The sequence below is a fragment of the Cavia porcellus genome, unplaced genomic scaffold, assembly GCF_034190915.1.
Source record: "Cavia porcellus strain 051 isolate PalLab524CR breed Dunkin Hartley unplaced genomic scaffold, mCavPor4.1 scaffold_21, whole genome shotgun sequence".
In the NCBI taxonomy this organism is placed as follows: domain Eukaryota; kingdom Metazoa; phylum Chordata; class Mammalia; order Rodentia; family Caviidae; genus Cavia; species Cavia porcellus.
The window spans coordinates 5,555,924-5,579,830 of NW_026947504.1; the positions used below are offsets into that span (position 1 = coordinate 5,555,924).

Here is a 23,907-nt window from a genome sequence, read left to right on the forward strand (position 1 = left end):
CCAAATTGGCTCCCGGAGACTCGTCGCCAGGCCTGGAAATAAAGCCTTTGCTACCTAAATTTTCGGTCTCTTGCTTCCTTGGATTTTATACCGGGGCCCGAGTTATAACAGGCTGGATAATCTGTCCATTGCTGAATGTGGGCAATGTTAAAACCCATTATGAATTTTTGTTGGAGTCTATCTTTCTCTTTTAATATTTCCTGTATATGTTGGGGTACGTCACATGCAATGACTTTCCCTGTCTCTCTTTACTACTTGGTACTGGGGATTAAACTCACAACCTTGCACTTACCAGGCAAGCACTTGAGCCACTGAGCTAAATCCCCAGCCCTCTTTACTATGTTCAACTTAAAGCCTATTTGATGTGACAAGTTCTGTTTACTTTTGGGATACATTTGCAGGGGATAGCTTATTCTCTACCATCACTCTTAGTCTGTGTGTCTTAGAGGTGGAGCAAGTTTCTTATAAGCAATAAAAAGTGTGATGGTCAACTTGTAACACCCAGCTGAACTGAATCAGCATGGTTCTAGGTGTGGAAGTGTCACATGAGGACTGTTGCCAACAGCATCAAAAGGACCAGAGTGTAAAATAGTGTACTGTTGATTCTCCTAAAGAAGCCTGTCACACTGACTTTCCTGATATGAACTCAGCTGTTCTCGTCATCAGAGGAACTTGGGTCCTTGATGTCCCTAATGGCTGTGGGTCTCTTCAGGGGAACTCTGGCTTTTAGCTTGAGCATCACTTCCTGGCTTCAGTTCAGATCCCTCAGTCTGCTGGCACACACAGATCCTTCATCTTGCTGGCACACTTTCTAGCTTCCACCACAGGCCTTTGGGACTTCCCAGTGCATATCCTTGGGACAGACTTGCATGAGACATTGTCGTGGGCTCTAGGCCACCAGCTAGTAGAAGACATTGCCATTGGCTTTAGGTCTTCAGCTGGACTTGTGCAGGAGATTGCCATGGGATCCAGGCTTTCAGCTGGATTCTTTGAGTCTCTAGTGTCTGGACAGACTTCTGGTACTCTTTCTACATTTTACTCTTTGAGTGACTATTATAATCCTGTAAATTGTATGTCCTGTATTAAATCTATTCCCCTGACTACAAGGATCTACGTTTGGGTCTTGTTTTTTTTGTACAGTCAGTCTCTTATTTGAACTGGAGAATTTGTCCATTTACCATTGTAATTATTGACAAATAAGGTTTATTACAGCCATTTTGTAACTTGTTTCTGCTGTACACTAGCAAAAAACAGCTCCATCATCTTGTGCTGTTTGCCAATGCCCAAGTTGTATGAACAAATTACCTGTTAATTCCCTTCACAAATGCAACTATTTTCTACAACCAGACACCCTGGGGCACCGATCACATTGTTGTAAAATGCCGTCACCTTGGTAACCTGTTTGCTGTGTTAACCTTTGTTCCCTTTGCAAAGGACAATTGTCAACCTCAAGTTACATAGGTAACTCGAGAGGAATATAGATTCCTCTCGACTTTTGTCCCCTTTTGTGAAAGATAGTTGATCCTGAAATTAGCAAAGGGCTGTCAATTCTTGTAAAGAAGGAAATGGCTGACCACTAACTGAGAATCTTCTCTGCCCTCAAGCAAGGGCAAACAAAGGTCTTCCTTATTTCTTAGCTGACCAAGGACTGCAAATTCCTGTGAAACTTCTCTGTCCTCAAGCAAAGGGAAATGAAGGCCTTTTTCATTGTTCTTTCTATAAAAGTCTGTCAAAATTTTAAGCCTGTTACACAGCTTTGCAAACTCCAACTGTGTCGCTAGTACCTGGATAAATAAAAGTGCTTTTTCTTTAAAAAGACATCTTGCCCCATTTTTGGGACAACATTTTGGGGTCTCGTTTTTGGGGTACAACAGTTTCCTAGTTTTCTTATTTTCTTTCTGCCTGGTAATCTTCCTTTGTGGTTAGTGATTTACTCTAGTTGTATATTTTAATTTTTTTTTTGGTTTGTCTATTACATATTTTGTTGTTACCATGTAGATTTTAAGAAATCTGATTATAACTGTTTCAAAATGATAGCAACTTAACATCATCACTAAAAAGAATAGAAATAAATGAAAAACAAGAGAAAATAACTATTGTAATAAGAATACTTTATGTTTACACAGCATTCCTCCCCATATTTTGAGTTTTTTGATCCCACTTTACATCTTGCCTACTATATTAATGTAGTTGTCTCAGTCACTATCCTTTCATAGGACAAAATATCCTTGTCATAGGTAAAACTACCCTACACCCACCACTTACAAGTGATTATTTCAGCTCATGGTTTAGAAGTTTCAGTACACGTATGGCTGGCTTAAACACAGAAATGGCATGGTAAAAGGGTGTGAGGGAAGATAGGTTCTCATATCATAGTGGCCTGGAAGCAGAGAAGAGTTAAGAAGGGAAATATACCCTTCCAGGTTATCCCCTAGTGATACCTCCCCCAACTAGGTACTATCTCCTAACAGCAAGTCAACTATAGCACCCTAATGGCCCAATTTTCTTTCAAAAGTCCTAACTATGAGCAGATGAAGCTATTGGGGCACAGTCTACCCTTGGTCCCCAAAATATTCACCTGCATCTCTATCTAAAATACATTTAATTCATCTGTAAGAGTTGTCAAAGTTAACAGTTTCAGCAGTGCTAAGTCCAAGTCTAGTCTCTTCTGAGACTGAAACTCTCAGTACAGTAAGGGAAGTACTCAACACTGCTAGTGAAAAATACACAACTGCTAGTATAGGGCTCTACACTGCTAGTGAACAACTCACCAAGACCCACCTTCTATTGAAGGAATCACCGTTGCTAGTGGAGGACATACTACTGTGATTAGACCCACCAGGGTTAGTGGAAGACCCTTAACAGCTAGTGTAGGTCTCAGCAAGATTACTGTGGGACTTGACTGCTAGTATAAGGACTCACCACTTCTACTGAGGGATCACCACAGGTAATGTAGGTCTCACCATTGCTATTAAAGAACTCATAATTGCTAGTGAAGGACTTAGTGCTGCTACTGTAAAGTTTAACACTGCTAGTGGGGTCCTCATCACTTGTAGTTTGTGATAAGTAACTTAAGACTATTCAGTGTCATCCATTCTGACACAGGCTCCCTAGTCAGATGCTGGATGTTCTTGCCAGGCCACCAGTGTTTCCCTATGAGAGAGAACATCTGACATCCAACATCAGTTTGTGCTAAAGAGTCATGGAAGTGGATGAAGTACTGCCCAAGTTTCTCCAAAGGCATGATTAGCATTGTGCTCTGTGATCATGCTCCTCCTAGATCACACCCAGCGTTATTTCTACCTGGTTGCTGGGGCCACATTTGAGCACCAAGGGGTCAGCATCACCTAGGACAGACTGTTCCCTGTCTCTGACACTGACCAGCCAGGCTGTAGCTACTTATGGGAAGAAAGCAACACTGCTCAAGGAGAAGTTGCCCTAAGCTGGGTTTCCTCATGCTTAGGTGTAAGCAGCAATCACTGCTAATGCCTGGTTCAAAGTGGTGGTGAAGACCAGTTGCCCAGCAAGAATAAAGTTCACTCCTGGGAGAAATGCAAATGAACTATGACGTAGGGAAAGTGCTCCTCAAACACAGGGATCACAGGAAATGCACACCGGGTAACCTAAAAGATTTTTTAGTAGTCGCAGATTCAGCACCCGTGCTGCAGAACCAGTGGGGCTCAGCCCTGGATGGGAAGCAGCTGCCACTTAGCCAGAGCCTCTTCGTCCCTTTACCACCTCCTCCCTGGAGCCTGGTTCTCAGTTCCTGTCATTTATTCACAGCACAAGTAGGGGACAGAACTGGAGGTAACAACTTTTATTTAGGGAAATGCTGTTCTTACAATAAATAAAGTAGAGGAATTAAATCCTCAATCCACACACTACAGCAGTTCCTGGATTCTGTAGGCTTGGGCTCTCTGCCCCACCCTTCTACAAAGCAGATGGGGCACACGTGGAGTCCTTAGAGGAGGCCAAGTCAGCCTGAGATGTCCCGAAAGGCTTCATAGTTGTACACATTTCAATGTCTCTCCCACTCCTCTCCCACATGTGTTCAGGTAGTCTCTGCCAGAGTTCGGTTTCACAGATGCCTATACATAGTTCCCCCTTGCTAATCCCACCCCAGCTCATCTCCCTTAAATACTGAGTGCTGTCTGCCCTCTTCTGCAGTGACCACTTTCAGGGCAGTGACATCTTCCATCAGCACTCTTATCTATGGAACCAAACCCTGCTCCTCCCCAGTGTTCACCAAGGTGCAGTACATGGGGGTGGGAGGCCTGGTTGCAGCCTGAAGATCCTGTGACATGGCAGCTTGGGCAGGCTCTGAATCCCAGGGCTCTGTGCTTGGATGAAGGCTGCTGGTGCCACACTTACATATAGTCACCTCAAATTTGGTTTTCCCAATCACGTTCAGAAAAGCACTGTGTTCCTCCCATCTTTCAAAGGATATGTTCCCTCCTCCAAAGGCCTTAAATGAACAGATCCAAAAGCAGAGCCCAGGCCAGCAGAGGCAAAGGGACTCCTAAGAGTCACTGGGAAACCAAGGTGTCCCCAGACCTGCCTTTTAGCTGGCAGATGGTCAGAGGGGTCAGACTGCTTGACAGGGGTGAGAAGAGGGGCCGCAGGGTGCCAGAGAAGGTGGTCTCAGGGAAGATGAACAGCAGCGATCCATCCGTCACACTATAGAAAGAGAGGTGTCCAGCCTCATAGTCCAGGAAGATGCCCACACGCTTTGGAGGGTCCCGCATTGGGGAGAAGGCCCGCTTGGTGGAGGAGTAGTAGCTGCCCAAGAACACCAGTATCCAGAAGCCGTTGCCAGCCGACAGCTCGCCCTTCTCCTTCCGGTTGACATTGTCCCTGCACACGCCTAGGGCCCAGCTGCTGCGTTCCCCAACCTCTACCTCCCAGTAGTGGCGGCCTGAGGTGAAGCGCTCCTGGCCCAGCACACAGGGTCCAGGGTCAAAGCGCTCAGGGATGTCAGGCACAGCCTGCCGCAGATCACCTCGCTGCACACTCCTCCTGTCCTCAGAGAGTACCAGCTCGGGATTGGCAGTGTCCGGGTCCAGGGTCACATCACCTGTGGAGAAAGACCCGAGGTCACCCAGGCGTGGTGGCACTAAAGCCAGCACCTTTGGGTCAGGCCCTATTGGCAAAAACCTCCCCAGCATCCTGCATTGCTCCCCTCTCCAGAGCAAGGTCATTCAGCCATTTCCAGCTGCCACTCAGAATGTGCCAGGTCAGTCTGATCTCCCTCAGGGGACATGAGGAATGACAAGCAGTACTTTTGTTCACCTGAGAGTTCTGGCTAGGTTTGGTCCTCTCTTTCTGAAAGGAACAATGGCTATCTACACTTAACCATGTGACAGGTGACCACTGGTCAGTACCTCTGCGATCTGGCATGGTCCTATGCTTATAGCCAGCAGGCTGAGGCTAGGACTCTTCTGGCATGCCCATGGTAAAGCAGGAAGACTGGATGTGGCCTGTGTCCCTGGCTCCTGTTCTCATTGGTAACTCCTCCAGCCACACCTCAACATATTCCTTGGGACGGACAGGGCTGCTCACCCAGAGGATCAGCATCAAGTGAGAGGGTTGGACGGTCCACATCCCCTACCAACTGAGATCTGGAGTGGGTAGAGGCTGGAAGTTGATCATCACCAGTGATCGATAATTTAAGCGATCATGCCGATGGAGAAGAACCTCCTAGAAAACTGCCGGTTGAGGCCTACGGCCTCTCCACAGCCAGGCGCAGAGGGTGGTGCCCAACACAGACCACGCCCACACATTGCTCCTACCCCACGGTTTATTGGCTGTGTTTTACAGTAACCAACAGACCAGTTCTCCTGGATCTCCTAAGTCGTCCTACCAAATTATTGAACATGGGGCAAGAACTGTTAGAATCTGACTTATAGCAGGTCGGATGGCAGTTTGGGGTCCCTAGATCTTACTTCAGTGGTGTCTGAAGCAGGGATTGGGGAACTCCAGAGACAATGTCAGAACTGAACTGAATGGTTGGATGTCCACAACGGGCCAGGGAGTTGGAGCATGTGTTGGCCACCCGTTGTCCCAACCAGACTGTGTGGGGCCAGTGGCCAGACCAAAAGACACATCTCAGGCTTCACAGGTACTCCACAGCACCCTTCCCGGGTCCCCCATCTGCCTGAACCCTCTGGTCCCACCTCGAAACCTCTGCAGCGTCTCCACCAGCCCTGGCACCCTGCACACGGTCCTCAGCTCCATGGGCACCACCTCCGGGGGCTGCAGCTTCACATCCTGGATCCTATAGGGACAGCTTGGCTTCACCTTGGTGACTGCAGCTCCCCCCAACCCCTGCCTGCCTGCCTGAGGGAGGGACAGTGGCTCGTACCTGTGCAAGGCATCTTTAATGTCCTGGAAGAGAGGAAACACATGCTTAGTACCAATGCTTGCCACACCACTCTCTCCCATCCCTGGGCAGCAGAAACACACACAGATGGGGTCAGAAATGAGCCCTGGGCATGGGTGCTTCCTTATAGTCATGATGCAAGGCCTTCCCTCAGAACTCCAGGTGGATATCCTAGGTGTCAGTGACAGCCAGACATGTGTCTTGTCTCCAGGAATGGGGTAGCACTAGCCAAAGGTGTCTCTGCCTCTCAGGAACTGGCCCCCTCAGTTTCCCTGAAGGCACATGGCCTCTGCTCTATGCCTGGATGCTCTTCCCACATCTCACTGTCTGATATTCATGATGACGTCTTACCACAGTGTCTTAGCTAAGCAGCATAATCTTGTCTTCAATACCCACCTGTTTCCCCATTTCCAAGTCACTCTCGCTCCTAAGACTTTTCTGCTATTCTGGTATCCTACCACACAGGAAGGTAACTGTGGCCTGTAATCCCAACTACTCAGGAGGCTGAAGTAAAAGGGTTGCAAGCTCAAGGCCAGGCTGTGTAACCTATTAAGGCCCTCTCTCAAAATGAAATCAAAAGGACTAGTATTACCGTTTGTATCTAGATGTCTCCTCAGAGCTGCATGAGCTCATAGGTGAGGTTTTTGAGAGGTGACTGGTCATGGGTGTGATACTGGGTTAGTCCACTGATGGGTTTATAGGTGGGTATGGGGATATAGCTCAGAGGCACAGAGCCTGCCTAGCAAGCATAAAGTCATAATTCAATTCCTTATAACAAACAAAACCATATAGCTGCATGTGATGTTGGGAGGTGAAGCTTAGTAGAAAGAGGTGGATCACTGTGGGTGTGGCCTGGAAAGGTCTATCTTCCCTCCTCCCTTTATGGTTTCATGGTTCCTGCCTGCCATGCCATAAGCATCCTCTCTGTGATGCCCTTCTGCATGCTGCCCTGCCGTGGAGCCAGTCAACTACGGACTGAAACCATTACAAACCATAAGACAAAATAAACCTCTCCTTCTTTAAGTTGTGGGTGCCAGGTATTGTGTCTTGGCAACACGAAGAGTAATGAAGACAACTGAGGTGCATCTCAGTGAGAGAAGCTGCCTACACAGGGTGAGAAAAGCACTCTAGTCAAATAAAATCCAATTAGCTGGAAGAGAACTGTATGGTCTCACCATGAAGAAATGACAAACGACTAGGTGATGGAAGTGCCAACATCCCCACCTCAGTCAACATTCAGTGTGAACATCTCACTGTTGCCATAAATAGGTACAATTGTTACCTGCCAGTTAAAAAAACTTTCAAACCTGCCAGCTGTGGTGGTGCACACCTATAATTCCTAATGCTTGGCAGGCTGGAACAGGAGGATCTCAGGTTCAAGTTAGTGAGACATCGTCTCAGAAATAAAAAGCGCTGGGGATGTGATTCAGTTTGAAGCCCCTGGGTTCATCTCCAGTACCACAAAACAAAAACAAGCAAAAAACTTGAAAAAAATTTAAAACACAAAGCCTTCTGCTTCCCAGGGCTCCTCTGCCTCCTGGATACCTTTACAGACCAAGGATCTCTTTTCCCATTCCTCTCTGCTTTCTCTATCTGGCCCCATCCTCCTGAGACTTAAGACAAGTCTCCATCCTAAGACACCTCTTGCTGGGCCCTGAGACAGCTCTTGAGTCCAGAGGCACCTTGCAGTGGTGACCCTCACAGGAAGGCTGTGGTGAGGCACAGAACAAGGCTTCTCACAGAGCTCAGCCTTGTTCCCATACGACAGTCAGAGCTACTCAGCCTAATGTCTACACTGAGCCGAGCACAGATTGAATTTCACAGTGTCTGTGGGGCAAAACATTCAGCCGAGCCCTGAGAAGGGCTGGTGGACAGCCCTAGATGGCATGGGGCCTCTCAGCCCTACCCACATCCACTGCAAGGTGGGGAGACTGAGGCAGGGAGTCCACAGAAGGGTGAAGATGTCCCACACTAACAGCCATCCTCTCCAGCACCACCTGGCCAGGTGCCAGGTCATGAGGAAGGGTGCCCCAAGGGTTCTGGTTTGGACACCACACTAGCTAGCAGAGCTGGAGCCCAATGGGAAGAGACAGGGTGAGGGTTTGTGCCTATGTGTGCTGAGGTGCACAGTGTGCTATGAGTTTTGGAGGACATCCCATGTAGCCCTTTCCTGCTCACTTGTAGCAGCCCCAGTGCAGGCAGCTGGCAACGGCCCTCCAGCTCAGTGATGAGTGTAGCCAGCTGGACACTCTGCTGGCCAAGGCGCACAGCGCCCTCCCGCAGTCTGGGCAGCACCTCCAGCTCCTCCTCCTCCAGCCTTTGCAGCAATCGCTGCTCTTCCTCAACCAGCAGGCGACGCAGACGCTCAAACTCGCCAAGCATGTTCTGCCGTTGGCTCTCCACCATCTTCTGCAGGGTCAAAGGGACAGTGAAGCCAAGACCCATCTCCTGGGGTTACTTGCACCACAAATCCACCACCCAGGGCTCTCCTGGCCCCAAATTCACTACCCAGGGTTGCCTGGGCCCCTAATCCATCACTCAGGGCTGCCCAAGGCCTAAATCCCACCCAGGGCTGTCCAGGCTCCAAATCTCCAAGCTGTCTAGACACAAAATCCCAGGCCCCAAACATACTCTGTGGGGCTTCCCAGAAGTACAGCCAACTACTAACGATTCTCCAGACCTCAAACCTACCCCTTGGAGGTGCCCAGACACAAAACCCAAAGCCAGTGAGACCCCAAATCAACTACATAGAGCTTCCCAGACCCCAAATCTAGCTTTGGGGCCACACATACCCCAAACATGCCACCTAGGCCCAGCAGACCCTAAGCTATCATCTTGTACCAACTGGACCCCAATCCTGATACCCAATGCTGGTCAGACTTTGAATCTATCTCCTCAGGCCACTCAGACTCCAAATAGCATGCCAAAGCCCAATACCTCAGTCCTTTACCCCAAACCACCTGGGGTCTGCCCACACGCCACCCATCCCGGACTTCCATGCCTGGTTCCCCTATACTGAATTTACCACCCCAAGCATGCATGCTCACACACTCACACCTTTGGCCTCCCTGCTCTCACCCACCCTAGGTGGCCGTCCTGTCCTCCTGCCTCACCTACTATACTCGCCACCCAGGACCCTGGGGAGTCCTTGCCTGCCACAAGGCGCAGGTCTCCTCAGCCTGGGCTTGGAACAGCAGTGCATCCTCCATTTGTCTCCGCAGGTGCTCCAGTGACTTCTCTAGCCTTCCCTGGGGATACAATGAGGACAGAGCCATGAAACCCCCGAAAGCACTCAGAACCTTGCCCTAAGTTGGCTCCAAAGGCTCTGAGGCTCCCCTCTCCACACAACTTCCCCACCGTTCCTCTTCTTCCTCCCACGTAGTCAGTGCATGGGGACTGCACCACACTGAGTTAGCTGCTAATGCTGGTGTTGCCAAATTCCTAGACAGCGATCTTACCCCAAGGAGATGGTGCTAGGAAATGGGGCTTGAGAGCTGGAATAGCTGAGAGCTCCCTGGCCTGCTCCACAAGAGGATATCCCAAAACGATACCTTGAGCCCCAGCCTTGCCCTCCAGTCTCAGGAGTTATCAGTGGCTGTAGCTCACAGGGGACCAGCTGGTGGGGGCGTTTCTCCCACACTACCTCTCCCCTTCAATCTGGTCTCCCCTCCAGTCCTGCAGCATCTTGCTGCACTTTCTGCTTCACCCTCAGGCCATGAATGCATTCTTCTTCCTGATCTCCAGGTCTCATTCCCTTTCATCTTGGTCCTGTGTGTAGCATAGAAGGGTAAGAGTTCAGTCAACAAGACTGGGTGGCTCTGCTTGGGTCTCCTACTTCATAGGCCTGTGCTGGCCACACCTATTATCTCCGTTCACCTTCTGGACAGGTGAGGAGTGGGGGCTTGGAATTCTGTGCCAGTGAGCTGTGCCTGTGCCACTGGTTGGCACAAGGAGCCCACCAAGGAGAGCCCAGCCTGTCACCTTGCCCATAATCAGCTCTTACACAGACTCTGGTAGGTTCCCAGGTCTGGGGTCCCTGTCCTTAGACTCCCTAACCTGGAAACACAGGTCTGGCTCCCTATCCTGAGCTCACCATGCACACCTTCAGCCCAGCACTTCCAAGCTTCTCCTATAACATCTCCACCTCTCAAAGAGTTTAAAAATTTTCAATGCTGAGCAGCATTTTAAAGAATAGATTGGGAGTTGGGTATAGTAGCGGCATGCCCATAATCCTAGCACTCTAGAGGCTGAGGCAGGATGATAAAAAATTCTAACCCAGCACAGATAACTGAGGGATTCAGTAAGACCCTGTGTCCAAATAAAAAAAGAAAATGAGCTGTGGATACAGCTTGGTGCAAAGGCCCTGGGTTAAATCCCCAGTGCTGAAAATGAAACAAAAACATAAATGTACAGACTAGGTCATAAGGAGTCGGAATGTACCCACTCTGACAGGGTTATTTCCAGTGGGATGTATTTCTGTATAGTGCGATAGGTCACAATGAGCCTTTGCAATCTGGGGATGGCCTGAAGTTTGGACACCAGAGTCTTGGGCAGGCCTATGTTCTCCCATGCTCTCCCCTCCCGCTATTTTATCCCCTTCTTCTCTCCCCCAGGTGCCTGCTGCACAAGCCACACATAACCAGGCCAGTGCCTCTGTCTAGGTTTGGCTCACTTGCAGTCACAAGTCAGGGCCGGGCAAGGAGTGGGCCTTGTGAGGCCTAGGGACTCTGGTGAGTTGAGGGACAGTGCTGTCGGCAGTTGAGCTCTCCAGACCTACAGGGGGAAAGCAGTTGACTGGGCCTTCCCTTGAGTTACCACCTATAGAACACTCACCCAGAGACGCTCATTTGGCAACTGGAGAAGCAACCACTTAAAAGCAAGCCTGACTCTTCAAGAGGGAAATGCCCTCCCTGAACCACTTGTCGCTGGAAAAGGGCTGCCCCCACAGCCTAATCTTCCATCGCTTCCCCACCGCATCATTTGTTAGCCTTAGAAATCCAAGCTCCCTTCTTTGTCTCTCACTTTTCCATGGCTTATCAGGTTTTATTAAAAGAGTATGCACGTGGGCCGGGGATATAGGTCAGCGACATTGAGCCTGCTTGGCAAATGCAAGGTCATGAGTTTGATTCCTGGTACAAAAAAAAAAAGTATCCATGTGAGGCCAAATCTAATGGCATCTCTGGATGTTTCACTCTCTTCTGTGAAGCCTCTGTTTAGAAGAAATTTTAAAATATTAATAAAACTTTTCTGTACGTGTCCTGTGTCAGCTTAATTTTCAGACCCCAGACAATAAGCCCCACAAAATGGAGGAGACATTTCTTCTGTTCTGCCATAGAAAGGGTTAAGTACTCTCTGTCTCGTGGGACTCGTGGGTCAGCTTTGGGAGTTCTTGGGGCTTTATACACCTATCTCAGTTCCAGGTGGTGAGAAGGTGAGCTGACAAGCTGATTGACTGGGGTATAGATGGCACTGCATGGAGAAAGAAGAAAACCCACAGGCATCTCTCTGTAGTCCCAGCTGCGTGCATCTAAGCCACCTAGTACTGAAACTCAAGGCAAAGGGTGTTGCTGTTCAGATTTAGATTCTGAAGTTCTTTCTATGGGGACTCATGGCTGAGTACTGACCCCAGCATTAGATACAGCTACAGCTACAGCTATGTGTTGATTTGACCCACTTCTCACCCAATGTACACATTGTAGTAATGCAAAATATGAACTACTGCAGAAAAGTTTATGGGCTGGAGATGCAGTATAGTGGCAAATCCTTCCACAACATGGAGAAGAAAAGCCAGGGCACATCAGGAGGACATGACCCTAGCTCTGTGACCAGTCTAGTTTCCAAGCAAAGAAGGTGGGTGATGGCTGGGAATACAGCTCAGTGGTGCAGCACTCTTCTGGCAAACGCAACGTCCTGAATTTGATTCCTCAAACCAGGAAAAAAAAAAACCCAAAACAAAGGTGGGTAGCACCCAGAGGTTCTGCACCCAGTTCCCACACAGAGCCTGCACAAACCCCAAAAGGGATGGGATAAGGATGCACTGACTGTCCAGTTTGGTCCCTGCAGTGGCTTTCCCAGGACTCAGGCCCTGGTCCTAAAATAGGTCTCTGCCCACAACCCTCAGTCCTCTTGACAGATTCCCTGGGAGTCCATGTAGGGCCAGCTCCTTTTGTGCCTCACTTTTTGCCTCTCCAGCCGGGGCTCCTTCCTAATCCGTGACTGACACCATTACCTTGTCTCCACCACCGAACCCTGCATCTTCCCACCTCCCCTATCCCTAAGGGCCCGGCATCCCAGCCTCCCACTGGGATGATTTCCTTAACCACCAGCACCGTACCTACCCCTGCCCTTGCAGCACAAGCTGGGGACAGGGAGCACCCGAGTCTCTGCCTGCGGCAGGCTGTGTCATACCCCGATTGGTGGACGATCTGCCCGAAGCCGCAGGCCAGGCCCGGCACCAGCTGCGTATCCTTGGCACTCTCGTACGCTCCAGCACCCCATCCCCGCGCTCCCCCAGAATCCCGTTCCCCCGGCACCCCTCACCAGGCGCACCTTGAGCTCTTCGGCCGCGTCCTGCAGCGGCCGCACGCGGTGGGCCCAGTGCTCGCCTGCGCGCTCGCAGGTGCCGCACAGCAGACGCAACTCGTCCGCACAGAAGGCGGCCAGCGGCTCGCGGTGCGCGGCGCACACGCCCTGCGGGACCGGTGACGGCGGATGTAGGCGCCGCGCCATCTCGGCCATCTTGGCCAGCGGGCGGTTGGGACGCAGGTTGCTCTGCGGGGACAGCTCGCGACACTCGGGGCACGCGTAGGGGCCCTCGGGCTGGCCCCAGCAGCGCCCGATGCATTCGCGGCAGAAGTTGTGGCCGCAGTCGGTCATCACCGGGTCAGTGAAGTAGTCGAGGCAGATGGCGCAGGTGGCCTCTTCCTGGAGGTTTGTGGACAAGTCGGGGGCGGCCATGGCGAGCACCGGGCCCAGAACTCCGGCGACGAGGGGTTACGGGGAAGAGGCTCCGAACGCCGGCAGGAAGAGGAACCTCGGCGGAAGCCGGAAGCGCTGGTTTTTTTTTTTTTTTTTTTTTAACAACCGGCTTTCGTCTCGGATTGGTTGTGGCGGGTAACGCGGCGCGGGGCAGGCGGAGCGCGAGCGCGCGTCGGGGGTCGGGGGCGGGCGACGGGGGTCCTTAGCGACAGCAGGAGCTGGGCCAGCCCCAGCCGTCTTCCTTCACCTTCCCTGCCGCGCCCTGAAGGATCCGGGCCCTTTGACACCTGCGCGACCTGGGGACCGGGCCGGGGCTGTGGGGCTACGATTCTGTCAGTGAGGCCTCCTCGCCTGGGAAAGCAGTACATATTAGATCGGACTTTTGGGGTGCTGGGAGCAAGAACTTGGAGTGGAGATGTTAGGAAAATATGCTGGAGCCCGAGGAGAGGCGACTCCCAAATTCTCCCTGTCCTTTGGATTTTACTCCTCACGTACAACTTCTAGGAGCTGGGAGGAACCAGGCGTGGCTTTTTAGAGTTAAGCCTCTCAGGTAGTCAGAGGAGGGCGCCAGGGGAACCAGGAACCAAGAAGTTGAGGCAGGAGGCAGAGGTTAAAAAAAAAAAAGGCCACACTGTGCTAGGGCCATGGTGTGCATATAATCCAGCACTCTGAAAAGCTGAGGCAAAGCTGAGGCCTATTCAGGCCTAGCCTGGACAATTTAGTGACTTAAGCTCTGTCTCAAAATACAAAATAAAAATGAAATGTAGCTCAGTGCAAAAACTTGAGTTCAGTCTCCAGTGTGGCAAAACAAACAGCTAGGCCACACTGTGCTGGGGGTACAGCTGTGCATTTGGAGATCTGACCCATTAGGAGTGGTTGCCTTTCTTTCCAGTTCCCTTTACAAAGCACTGCCAATCTGATCCCAACATTTGACCACTTTAATTGTGATTCTGTGGAGGAAGTGCCCTGTGTGCAACAGAGGACTCCTGCTGCACCAAGCCTCTACCCCTTCACCCACATGGTCACTGTGGAAATGACCATCTGGCCGGACTTGGGTGTTCCCAGGCAGAAGAAGGGCTGCAGAGGCCCAGGGAAGGCAGCCTGGGAGTAGGTGTGCAAGTGGGACCCATCATTCACATTGTAGAAGGACACCTCACCAGCCTCGAAGTCCAGGAAGATGCCTACATGGCTGGGAGGCTCAATCAGTGTGACAGGCATGGTGGTGGGCACTGGGGATGATGGCTGCTTCCCCTTGGACAGCTGTATCACCCAGAACCCATTTTCGGGGGACTTGAGCACTCTTTCCTTCCGGCTCACATTGTCTCTGCACACTCCCAAGGCCCAGAGTGCATCCCCAAGGAGGTTCATGCCCACTTCCCAGTAGTGCTTTCCTGAGGAGAAGCTCTGCTGGCCCACGGCACAGGGGTAGGCCAGGAACCGGTCCCTGCTGCAGGCAGTGCTGGCCTCAGGCAGGGAGCTGAGGTAGCGCCGTTGGCGGCTCTCATACAGGAGGAGATAGGGGTATGCCGAGGTGGGGTCTGGCACCACTTCCTCTGCAGACAGAGCCAGGGAGGTGAGAAGGTGGACCAGTCAGGACCAGAGGTTCTGGGACAGATGACAGCTAGAGGCTGAATGGCCCCTCTGTTCCCCATCTCCCCAGAGGTGCCCTTTCCCCTAGATAGCCCAGGGAGACATGGCCCCATACCCCAGCTACCTGTGGCTGCTGATAGGGCTGTGAGGGAGGGTAAGCAGGGCCACAGGCTTAACCCAGGGAAAGGAGGAGGAGGGTAGCTGTGTATGAAGCACAGATTCAGTGTCCAGTCAAAGGCCCCACAGGTGTGTGGCATCTGGGGGAGGAGCAGGGCATTGTAAGGTGCCAGGCCCCAGGCCCCACTTACCTTGGAAGCCTCTGAGCACATCTCTCTGTCCAGGAACCCTGCATATAGTCTTGATCACCGTGGGGACAGCCACCTCTGGACACTGCACGCTCAAGCTGTGCTTCCTCCAGGGGACATAGGCTCACTGTTCCTTCTGGCCCCACATGGAGCCCTCCCAGGCCCACCTCTGCCACCACCTCCATTGCCGGTGACAGCATACCTGCCCAGGGTGTCCTTCATATCCTGCAGAGGACAGGGAGGAGAGCAGGGAATGGGCTCAAGTCTCAACTGCCCCCCACCATGTCCTTCTTAAAGCCATGTCTGTTGTCCACTTCTCTGGGACAGGTTAAAAATGTCCTTTCTACCAGAATCTGAGCTCCCACATTCATCAGGATGCCCTGGCATACCCTGACCCCAATCATTCTCAGACCACAACCACTCGCCTGAGGAGGGTGGAAGGCTGGGGGAGGCCTTCTTTGCTGTGAAGCTCTTTGCGGTTTCTTTTTGCCATACCTCAATGGCTAGCTTCACTATACTTGCACTTTGGGACCATTTTCAAGTAAAATGAGGCTACTTGAAGATGTTGCCACCATGTTAATCAGGTGACTGAGTGATTACTGGACAGGGAGTGTACATGATGTGGGTTGCTGGGCAAAGTAGCTGGGATGCAAGACAGATTTCATCACACTGCTCAATTCCGTGCTATTTAAAGCTATGATTGCTTAATTATGGAGTGTTTGAATTAGTAGTTTTGGGCTGAGGATGACCATAGATAGCTGAAACCTTGGAAAGTAAGACTGGATAAGAGTATCTTCCTCTTTAGTCTAGTCTGAAGTAGGTGCAGACCAGCCAAATGCACAGAGCTGTCATGGAGAAACAAGGCTAGGCATGTAACTGGCTGAGGTTTGGGATAACAGCTCAAGGGTCCTGAGTTTGGAAGGGACAGGCAGTTCCCAAGCACTTTAACACCCTGACCTAGAAGCTGCAGGGGATTTAGGATGTTCAATGGCCATGCTGTGGTTTGCCTTTTCCAAAACTCACCCCCTCCATTTTATAGCTCCTAATCCCCAGGATCTCAGAATGTGATATATACATGATCCTCTATGTAAGATGGAGTTATGTGTTGATAAACCCACCAGAAGTTGAAAACCTCAAATGACAAAGGTGAGCCTAGTAGCTCTGGTCGGCTAAGCACCCTAGTTTGGCTCAATGGCATTTGTGGATAATGGGAGAGTTGTTTATCTGTTGCTATCCCAGAAAGATCCAAATTCCAAATCTAGAGTTTGATTTCTACTGAAAGCATGTTTCTTTTGTACCGTGGACAAGCTGAACCATCATAATTTGAGAGGTAGAGTCTTTTAAAAGGCTAGCTTAGGCTAAATGAATTAATTTGGGTGGTTTCCAATCCAACCTGAGAAGTGTCCTCAGTAGAGAGGAGATCAGGGTATATACACACACCTGTGAAAGGTGGCTCTGTGAGGGTAGGGAGGATCAATTGTACTCCATCCTGATAGCCTCCAGCCCTCAGGACTTTACACAGTCAATTTCCATTCTTTAACCCTCTCAGCCTGTAGTACAGTTAAGATCCCTAATCAAAAATCTGAAACTTTTTGAGGACTGACCTGGATGAGTAAGGTTGTGGGATATCCCACACCCCAGCTGTATCACAGTCAAAACACAGGCACAGTAAGGAAGCCATATAATGTCCCATTGCAGCTCTGTGCATTTGGTGTACATGAGACAAAAATGCATTTCCTATTTAAACACAAGTCTAAACCTCAAGGTATCTCATGATGTCTATGCGCATATCCCCAGTCTGGAAATATCTGAAAGCTGAGACTCTTGTGGCCTAAGCAATTTGGGAAAGGGACAGTCACCCACCCTTCTGTTGGGCTGCATTCTTTCTCCCCATCCTATGCACTTCAACCACACCTCTCCCTGGCCTCATCCTGGGGCACAGCCCATGGGGTGACCTCACCTGAAGCATCTGTACAGGCTCCCGCAGGCTCTGATCCTCAAGCTGCATCAGTAGCAAGTCCAGGGAGCGGCGCTGCTGGTCTAGGGTGGCCTTGCTGTCTCGAAGCTGCACTGCTGTCTCTTCCTCCTCCCTCTTCAGGGCCTGGAGGAGTCTCTGCTCCTCCTCTGCCAGGAACAGGGCCACTTTCTCAAACTCCACCATAATCCTCTCCCTCCGGTCCTTCACTCTGTCCTGTGAGTGCAGGGAGCCCACACCCATATGAGATGTGGTCCCCACACAGGACAGCCATGCTCTGGGTCACAGTATATCTCCCTGGGCTCTATGGATCCTCAGAACTCCAGCAAGGGTGTTGGGAGTTTTAGGTAGAAACCAGGGGCTTCTCAGAGGAACAATGCACTGGGCCCCAAGGGGCACGGTCCAACTCCCTAAAATATGTGTGCCCTGGTACTGGTGAGGCTCAGGGACCCCCCCCCAAGGGGGTCACTTGGATATGTTCCTTAAAAATCATAGGAGGTCACTGTTCTGGATTGGACTCCTGCCCTGGCCCCCTGCACACCAGGCCGGAAGTCAGAAGAGAGGCCTTAAAGCTGTTGAACTTTTAGAAGCCAGGATTAGAGACATCTGGCCACTTCCAATGGATCATGATGCTTATACAAAATCCTTATACAAAATCCTTATACAAAAGTAACCTGGGATAACTTGGTGCTCACTAATCACTGTCTTCCTGTTGCTCTCCTTGTTCCTACCTTAAAAAGATGCCAACTATTAAATGACCAACCTGCTTCCTATGCTGACTTTGATCACTCCAGCTCTTTTTGTCTTTGAAACCCACCTCTGCCCAGCCCACTTGCTATATTATGTAGAACAAGAGTCTCCTGATTCTAGAACTAATGTAAAATGAGCTAAACCCTTTTCTGGGTGTAATTGTGGCCTGTGTGTCAGCACTGCCAGGATGGCCTTTGCCTAGGAGTTCCAGGCCAGCCTGGACAATACAGTGAGGTCCTGTGGTTTTGTCTCTGCCAAGCCTCTGGTGATCTAGAAAACTCCACCTTCTGAGTTTCATGTTTGTGTGAGGGTCCCCCAGCCTGTGTGCCAACACAATTAGAAATCATCTTTCTCTACTGCTCATCTCTGTGTCAGTTTCACCAACCCTTGGCCCAGGTGCACTAACCCCTGAGCCCAGAGAGTCTGAGGGAATATTTTCCTCTCGGTAGCAGGTGTGGGTGAGGGGGATGTTGAAGATGAGAACGCTCTTGTTGGCATTTCCCACCGCAAAGGAAGAGGGGATAGAAACCCAGAGAGAACGGAACAGGGATGGGAAGCAGGCTTTGGAGAACCACCTGCCACTGGGCTAAGGTCTGCTCCTCCTTGGCTTGTAGCTTCTCTGTCTTTCTCACTTCCTCCCGCAGGTGACACATGTTCTCCTCCAGCTTCAACTGTAGGCACACAGAACCACAGGATTTGGGACCAGAGGTGCCACACTTCCTGCCAGAATCTGGATTACGGTCTGTGAGGCTGCATCAACCCCAAAGACCATGCTAAGTAAGCATAGGGGGTCAGATATGCTACTCCCAAACAAGATCCTCCTGTCAATAGAACAGTTCAGAACATAACACCACCAAAAACACCACTGCAGCATTGAATTATTTTTAGCTGAATACACTTGGAAAAAAAAAAAACCTAAAGCTTCAAGTTTCTCTCCTTTCCACAAAATCTGGAAGGAGAAAATCCATCATGTATAAGTTATACTAGGAGAGAAGCAACTGGGCCAGGAGAGAAGGAAGCACTTTGTCTTCACAGTTGAAGACAGAGGTTGACCCAAGAAATCTGTGCAAATGGACCCTATGAAACTGGCCCTCACCCTCTAGTCCCTTTTCCACCTGGCTACCCACACCCATCAGAGCCCCTGGGCTTGTTTGTCACTCTTCAATTTTTTCCTCATTCACATAAGGGCAGTTGTCCCCTAGTGCCCTGCCAGGAAAAGCATTCAGGGACGGTCAGAGTAGGTCTGGTCTTGGAGGTCTTGTCACCCATTGGTTCTGTCCCAGAAGTCACAGTGCTTTTCCCTGGTAGGGTTCAGTCAGTAGGTGATGCAGAGTCCGTATAGTGGTGTGGTGTCGTGCCCCCCACAAACACACTCCTACCCTTGGGGCCTCCAGAACCCTGGCAGAGGGCTACTTGTCCCCTGAACAGCTCTTCCTCCCCAGCCTCTGACCTTTGCTCCCCACCTTGTACTCCCGAAGGGCCTCCTCCACAGGCAACACCCTGTGCTCCCGGTGCTCCCGCGCCTCCCTACACACGACACAGATGGGGCTCTGGTCCTCCAGGCAGAACAGCTTGATGGGCTCCTGGTGTGCTGGGCACAGGTCCCGCTCCTGCAGCCCATGGTGCTGTCTTGCCATCTCGGCCACCTTGGTCAGCAGACGGTTGGGCCGCAGGTTCCGCTGGGGCGACATCTCCCTGCACTCGGGGCAAGGGAAGACCCCCTTCTGCCTCCTTCTCCCCTTCTTGCTTTTCACCTTCTCCCAGCTTGTTTGGATGCAGGTGCGGCAGAAGTTGTGGCCACAGGCGGTCATCACAGGGTCTGTGAAATAGTCGAGGCAGATGGAGCACGTGGCTTCCTCTTGCAGCTTTCTGGCCAGTTCCACAGCATCCATGGTTCCTGGGTTTCCACTGGGAGAAGGTTGAGGTCTCATGGTTAGCGCCAAATCCCAGACCTAGGCTCTGCTGGCTCTGTGTGCTACAGGCTTCCAGGATCCTTTACAGAGGATTGTGTTAGAGGTCCACACTATCTCTTTCAGTTTGTTAACAACAAAGAAGAAATGCCTCCTAGAAGCCACAAAGACCCTTCTGGCTGTCACAAAATGTGGCCAGGCCCTACACTGCCACCAGCCTGCTGGACAACTGACCAAGTCTTCATGCCTCCTGTGAAGCCTAATCCCTGTGCACCTCTAGGTGCATTCAGGGAAAAGCCTCTTTCCTTCCAGGCTTCCTCTCTGTCCCCATCTACCTTGGCCCTTGGCACTGAACCCCATCCCTGTCCTAGTGTGATACTCTCTCTGCAAGAAGCTCTAGTAAAGAGCCTTTCAACAACTTTCTTAAACTTCAGTTACAAAGAAAAATAGGAGGGAAAGTGAATTTTTTCCATTAGAAAGGGAGGTACAGCATAGGGAAGATGAGACCATTCATGCAGGGGCACAAAACTACATACAGATGCACACACATCTACAGGGGATGTACAAATGTATATGCATTGCACATGCATACAGGCACACATCAATATGATCTTGCACACACACACATACAGATGCACATGTCACCTGTGTAAACACCCGTACACACAAATCATGCATGCATGCACAGATGCCTGTGATTGGGTCAATCTGAGTACTCACTGCAGTCCTGTCCAGTAGAGACCCACAGGCTTTTCCTTCTACTTGCCGGGGCGTGGGAGTCTTTGCTGGGAGGGTCAGAGGAGGATTTGAACCTTTAAACTTCAAGGGCTGCCCCGGCTCTCCTCCACATCCCTAAACCACAGAGTCCCACAGTTTGTGCAGCCAAATGCACTCCGAATGCACTCCAGTGACTGGGTGCCTAGGTATCCTGGGGCTCAGGCGCCTAATCTCAGGAGTTGTCACTCCGTCCTTGTGGCTCATGCAGAGTCCCCAGGTCAGTGTGGTCGCCCTGAGACAGGGCGGTGTTCGAGGTAGGAAGATGCGTCGAGGGGCTCTGGGCGCCAGGACTCCTGGCGGTGGAGAGGCTGGGAGTGCGCCGTGGAGCTGGGGCGACAACGTCGCGGGAACGGTCTTTGTGGCGTCAGCGAGGTGGGGGGCACAGGGGTAGAAGAGAAATGGGGGTCCTTCCTGCAGGAGGAGGGCGGGGCAAGGAGAGCAGGGCGGGGCGCGAAGGTGAGCCCTGCAGCTCCCCAGGCTGCCAGTCCTACCGGTCCGGAGGCAGAGAGGCTGAACCTGGGCGGGTAGCCGAGGCTCTGACCCAGTGCTGCCCACAGCGCTCCCCAGGCGTAATCCTAACCCTGCTCCTAGCCCTAATCCTAATACTGGGGAGGGTGGACAGATGGGAAACTGAGCTGAGGCTGCACAAGGCTGAGGGCAGGAAATCCAGGTGGTGAAAGGTTAAATGGTGCCAGTCTGCTTTGTTCAAGGTGCACTACCGTAGACAGCCTGGTTTGGGGTGAAGACAATGCCTTACCGCGGTTCCCCCTGTCTCCTGTGGTGGTATTGTGTGTGGGGTGGGGGCTGTAGGAGGTGGGGCCTGGTGGAGGGAAATCAGGTCACTGGGGTGCGACCTTGAAGAGAGTATTGGGTTCCTGGCCCCTTCCTGTCTCTGTTCTCCTCTCACCAGGTGACTTAGCACAGCTTGCTTTGTGACTGTGACCCTTGTTCCCACAGCCCCAAAACAAGTGGAGCCAGGCAACCAGGACTGGAACTTCTGAAACCAAGTGAATGACAAGATAAACTCTCCATCTAAGTTGATAGCTGAATTACTTTGTCACAGTAACAGGACAGTAACACAGCAGGTTTGAATATAAAATTGAAAATCCTGATAGGTTGTTTTTAATTTTTTTTAGGTTTTTTTTTTTTTTTTTTAGGTTGTTTATTGTTCCTGGGAATTGTATAGCCTTGGGGTGGGACACCCTGCTTGGTTGGATGCCAAAGTTTCCTAAAACACAGAAAGTTAAAAGGGAAGGGTGAATACACCTTTGGAATAGAAAGAGCTTTTCAAAAAGACACACAAGTAGGTTTGGATATGTTATCTAAATCACAGATAGTCAGAGGGTCCCCAAGGAAGGACAAGTCTCTGAGGCGCTACTGACCCTGGTACAGGGCACACTGGACTGGTGAGTCTTCTGCTTACAAGAGAAGTGCTGGAAAACCACATGGCTAAAATGACATCATGCATACAGAAAATTCTCTGAGAATTCATTTTAATCATAAAGATAGCATATTAGTTTGCTCAGGTTGGGGTACAAACCTGGGGCGGTGGCTGACTCCTCTGAGCTTCCACTCCTTGGTTTGTAGATGCTATCTTCCCCCTATGTCCTCACATAGCTGTCACTCTGGTGTGTCCCTCTTATGATAGACATCGAAAGTGTTTAACAAAAATTCACCTGATTGTACTGCACCAGATGGTAGTACTTATTTGTATTTAGGAAACATTTCCTGAGCTATCCCAGCTATGCTGAGACTTCAGAGAAAACACAATGGGCAGCTGGGGATTTAGCTCAGTGGCTCAAGCACTTGCCTGGTAAGCATGAAGTCGTGAGTCCGATCCCTGGTACAAAAAAAAAGAAAAGAAAACCCACAATGGGCAATCAGAAACAACTAGATCTCTGTCCTTAGGTGCCCACCTGGCACATTCCTGCTGGCAGCCACCCTGCCCAGGTGTCAGCACCCTAGAGTCAAGGAGTCATCTGAAGACCAGCCACGTGAATTGCTTGCGAACCCACAAATGCCTGGCTTTGTTGGTCCTGTCGTGCTTTCTGGGGGAAATGCCAGCCACACTTCTCTGCCGAGAGAACAGAATTGTGGCCATTCTGCATGTGACTCAGATATGTGTTGAGAAGACTTCCCTGAGTACTCATACATATGATTCAGAGGAACTTGGGTTGCTTTCTTCCTGTATCCCTGCTACTTTATGTTTCTCTATCTTAGTCCTCAACAAATCAGTTCTCACACACCCATCTTTCTGTTCCTCTCAGTCATTAATGCATTACTCTGCCCATTAAACTGTGGAAACTCGGCATATGTTAAGTAGAACATACAAGGCCAGATTCTTTGGATATGAAGAACAGGATTACAGGGATCTCCTCTTCAAGAAGCTGGCCCTCCCAGGAAAAGGCAAATTTCCTCATGAAATCATATTATACTAAGATGCATCCAGTGTCCCTGAATGGAGTCTGTTGCCTAAATCCCTTTTCCCCAATGCCATTCAGCAAAATATGGTTATCTCTTCACAGAGCCAAAGGTTGCCAAGACAAGGACTTCATGAAGAGAAATGACATCCAGATGAATTTTTTTAGTTTAATAATGAAGGTCAGAACTTTCAAAATCAGAACAAAGTGATTCTGATTGTTCTAAGTTTTTTGGGTAGCTCCTAAGAAATCACCCTTTAATTTACATATCCTTAAATTTAAAAGAGATGATTTCCAGTTTTAACTCCTAAAGCTTTTGAATTTTGAATCAACAGGACATACCACAGTTGCATACTGGTGATATTATCACCCCTCACTACTTATAAGAGTGATTTTTCACTGTCTTTGCTTCTGTCTATTACAGGCTTTTGCTTCACAATAAGCACCTTGAAAACAGTGGGCAACCACAGAAACAACTAGATTAATTCACTGCATTCCTAGCACTAAGCTATGAATTTAATACTGATTTTGATGTATAAATGATCCCAATATGTGTCGAAGGGGTAAAAATCCTTACATTATTACCATTGCTATGCTCAAGTTGTCCCCAGAAGTGGATTCAGCAAACCCTCCCTGATCCCAGTTGCAGGATTTCTTAGCTAGTTGGTCTCCCACCTCTTTCATTCTAGGAAACCAGAAGTCTACTTTGCAAGTTGGGAAGCCCATTTCAGTGTCAGACCCTTGAGCCATCAAAGCTGGTGATACTTAACTGATGTAACTTCCAGGGCACAGTGCCATTCTGAACTTTAGGATTTTCCAATGT

The 23,907-nt window shown here is 50.3% G+C and overlaps 2 protein-coding genes across 3 annotated transcripts; both read right to left on the minus strand.

Annotated features, from left to right (window-relative positions):
• Nucleotides 1–3,802: 3,802 nt before the first annotated feature.
• Nucleotides 3,803–13,430, minus strand: Trim11 (tripartite motif containing 11). 2 transcript variants are annotated; one of them, XM_003477310.5, is made up of 6 exons: nt 12,929–13,429; nt 9,532–9,627; nt 8,558–8,788; nt 6,362–6,384; nt 6,174–6,274; nt 3,803–5,074 (listed from the first exon to the last, which is right to left on the minus strand). In XM_003477310.5, the coding sequence occupies exons 1-6, from the start codon at nt 13,334–13,336 to the stop codon at nt 4,527–4,529; spliced, it is 1,407 nt and encodes a 468-aa protein (XP_003477358.1). In that variant the 5' UTR covers nt 13,337–13,429; the 3' UTR covers nt 3,803–4,526. The 2 variants fall into 2 exon arrangements, with proteins under 2 accessions (XP_003477358.1, XP_005006999.1); XM_005006942.4 differs by having other exon boundaries at nt 6,174–6,384; nt 12,929–13,430.
• Nucleotides 13,431–13,473: 43 nt separating this feature from the next.
• Nucleotides 13,474–21,215, minus strand: Trim17 (tripartite motif containing 17). Its single transcript, XM_003477325.4, has 7 exons — nt 20,608–21,215; nt 19,441–19,885; nt 18,553–18,648; nt 17,213–17,443; nt 15,455–15,477; nt 15,256–15,359; nt 13,474–14,910 (listed from the first exon to the last, which is right to left on the minus strand). The coding sequence occupies exons 2-7, from the start codon at nt 19,867–19,869 to the stop codon at nt 14,360–14,362; spliced, it is 1,434 nt and encodes a 477-aa protein (XP_003477373.1). The 5' UTR covers nt 19,870–19,885; nt 20,608–21,215; the 3' UTR covers nt 13,474–14,359.
• Nucleotides 21,216–23,907: the final 2,692 nt, after the last annotated feature.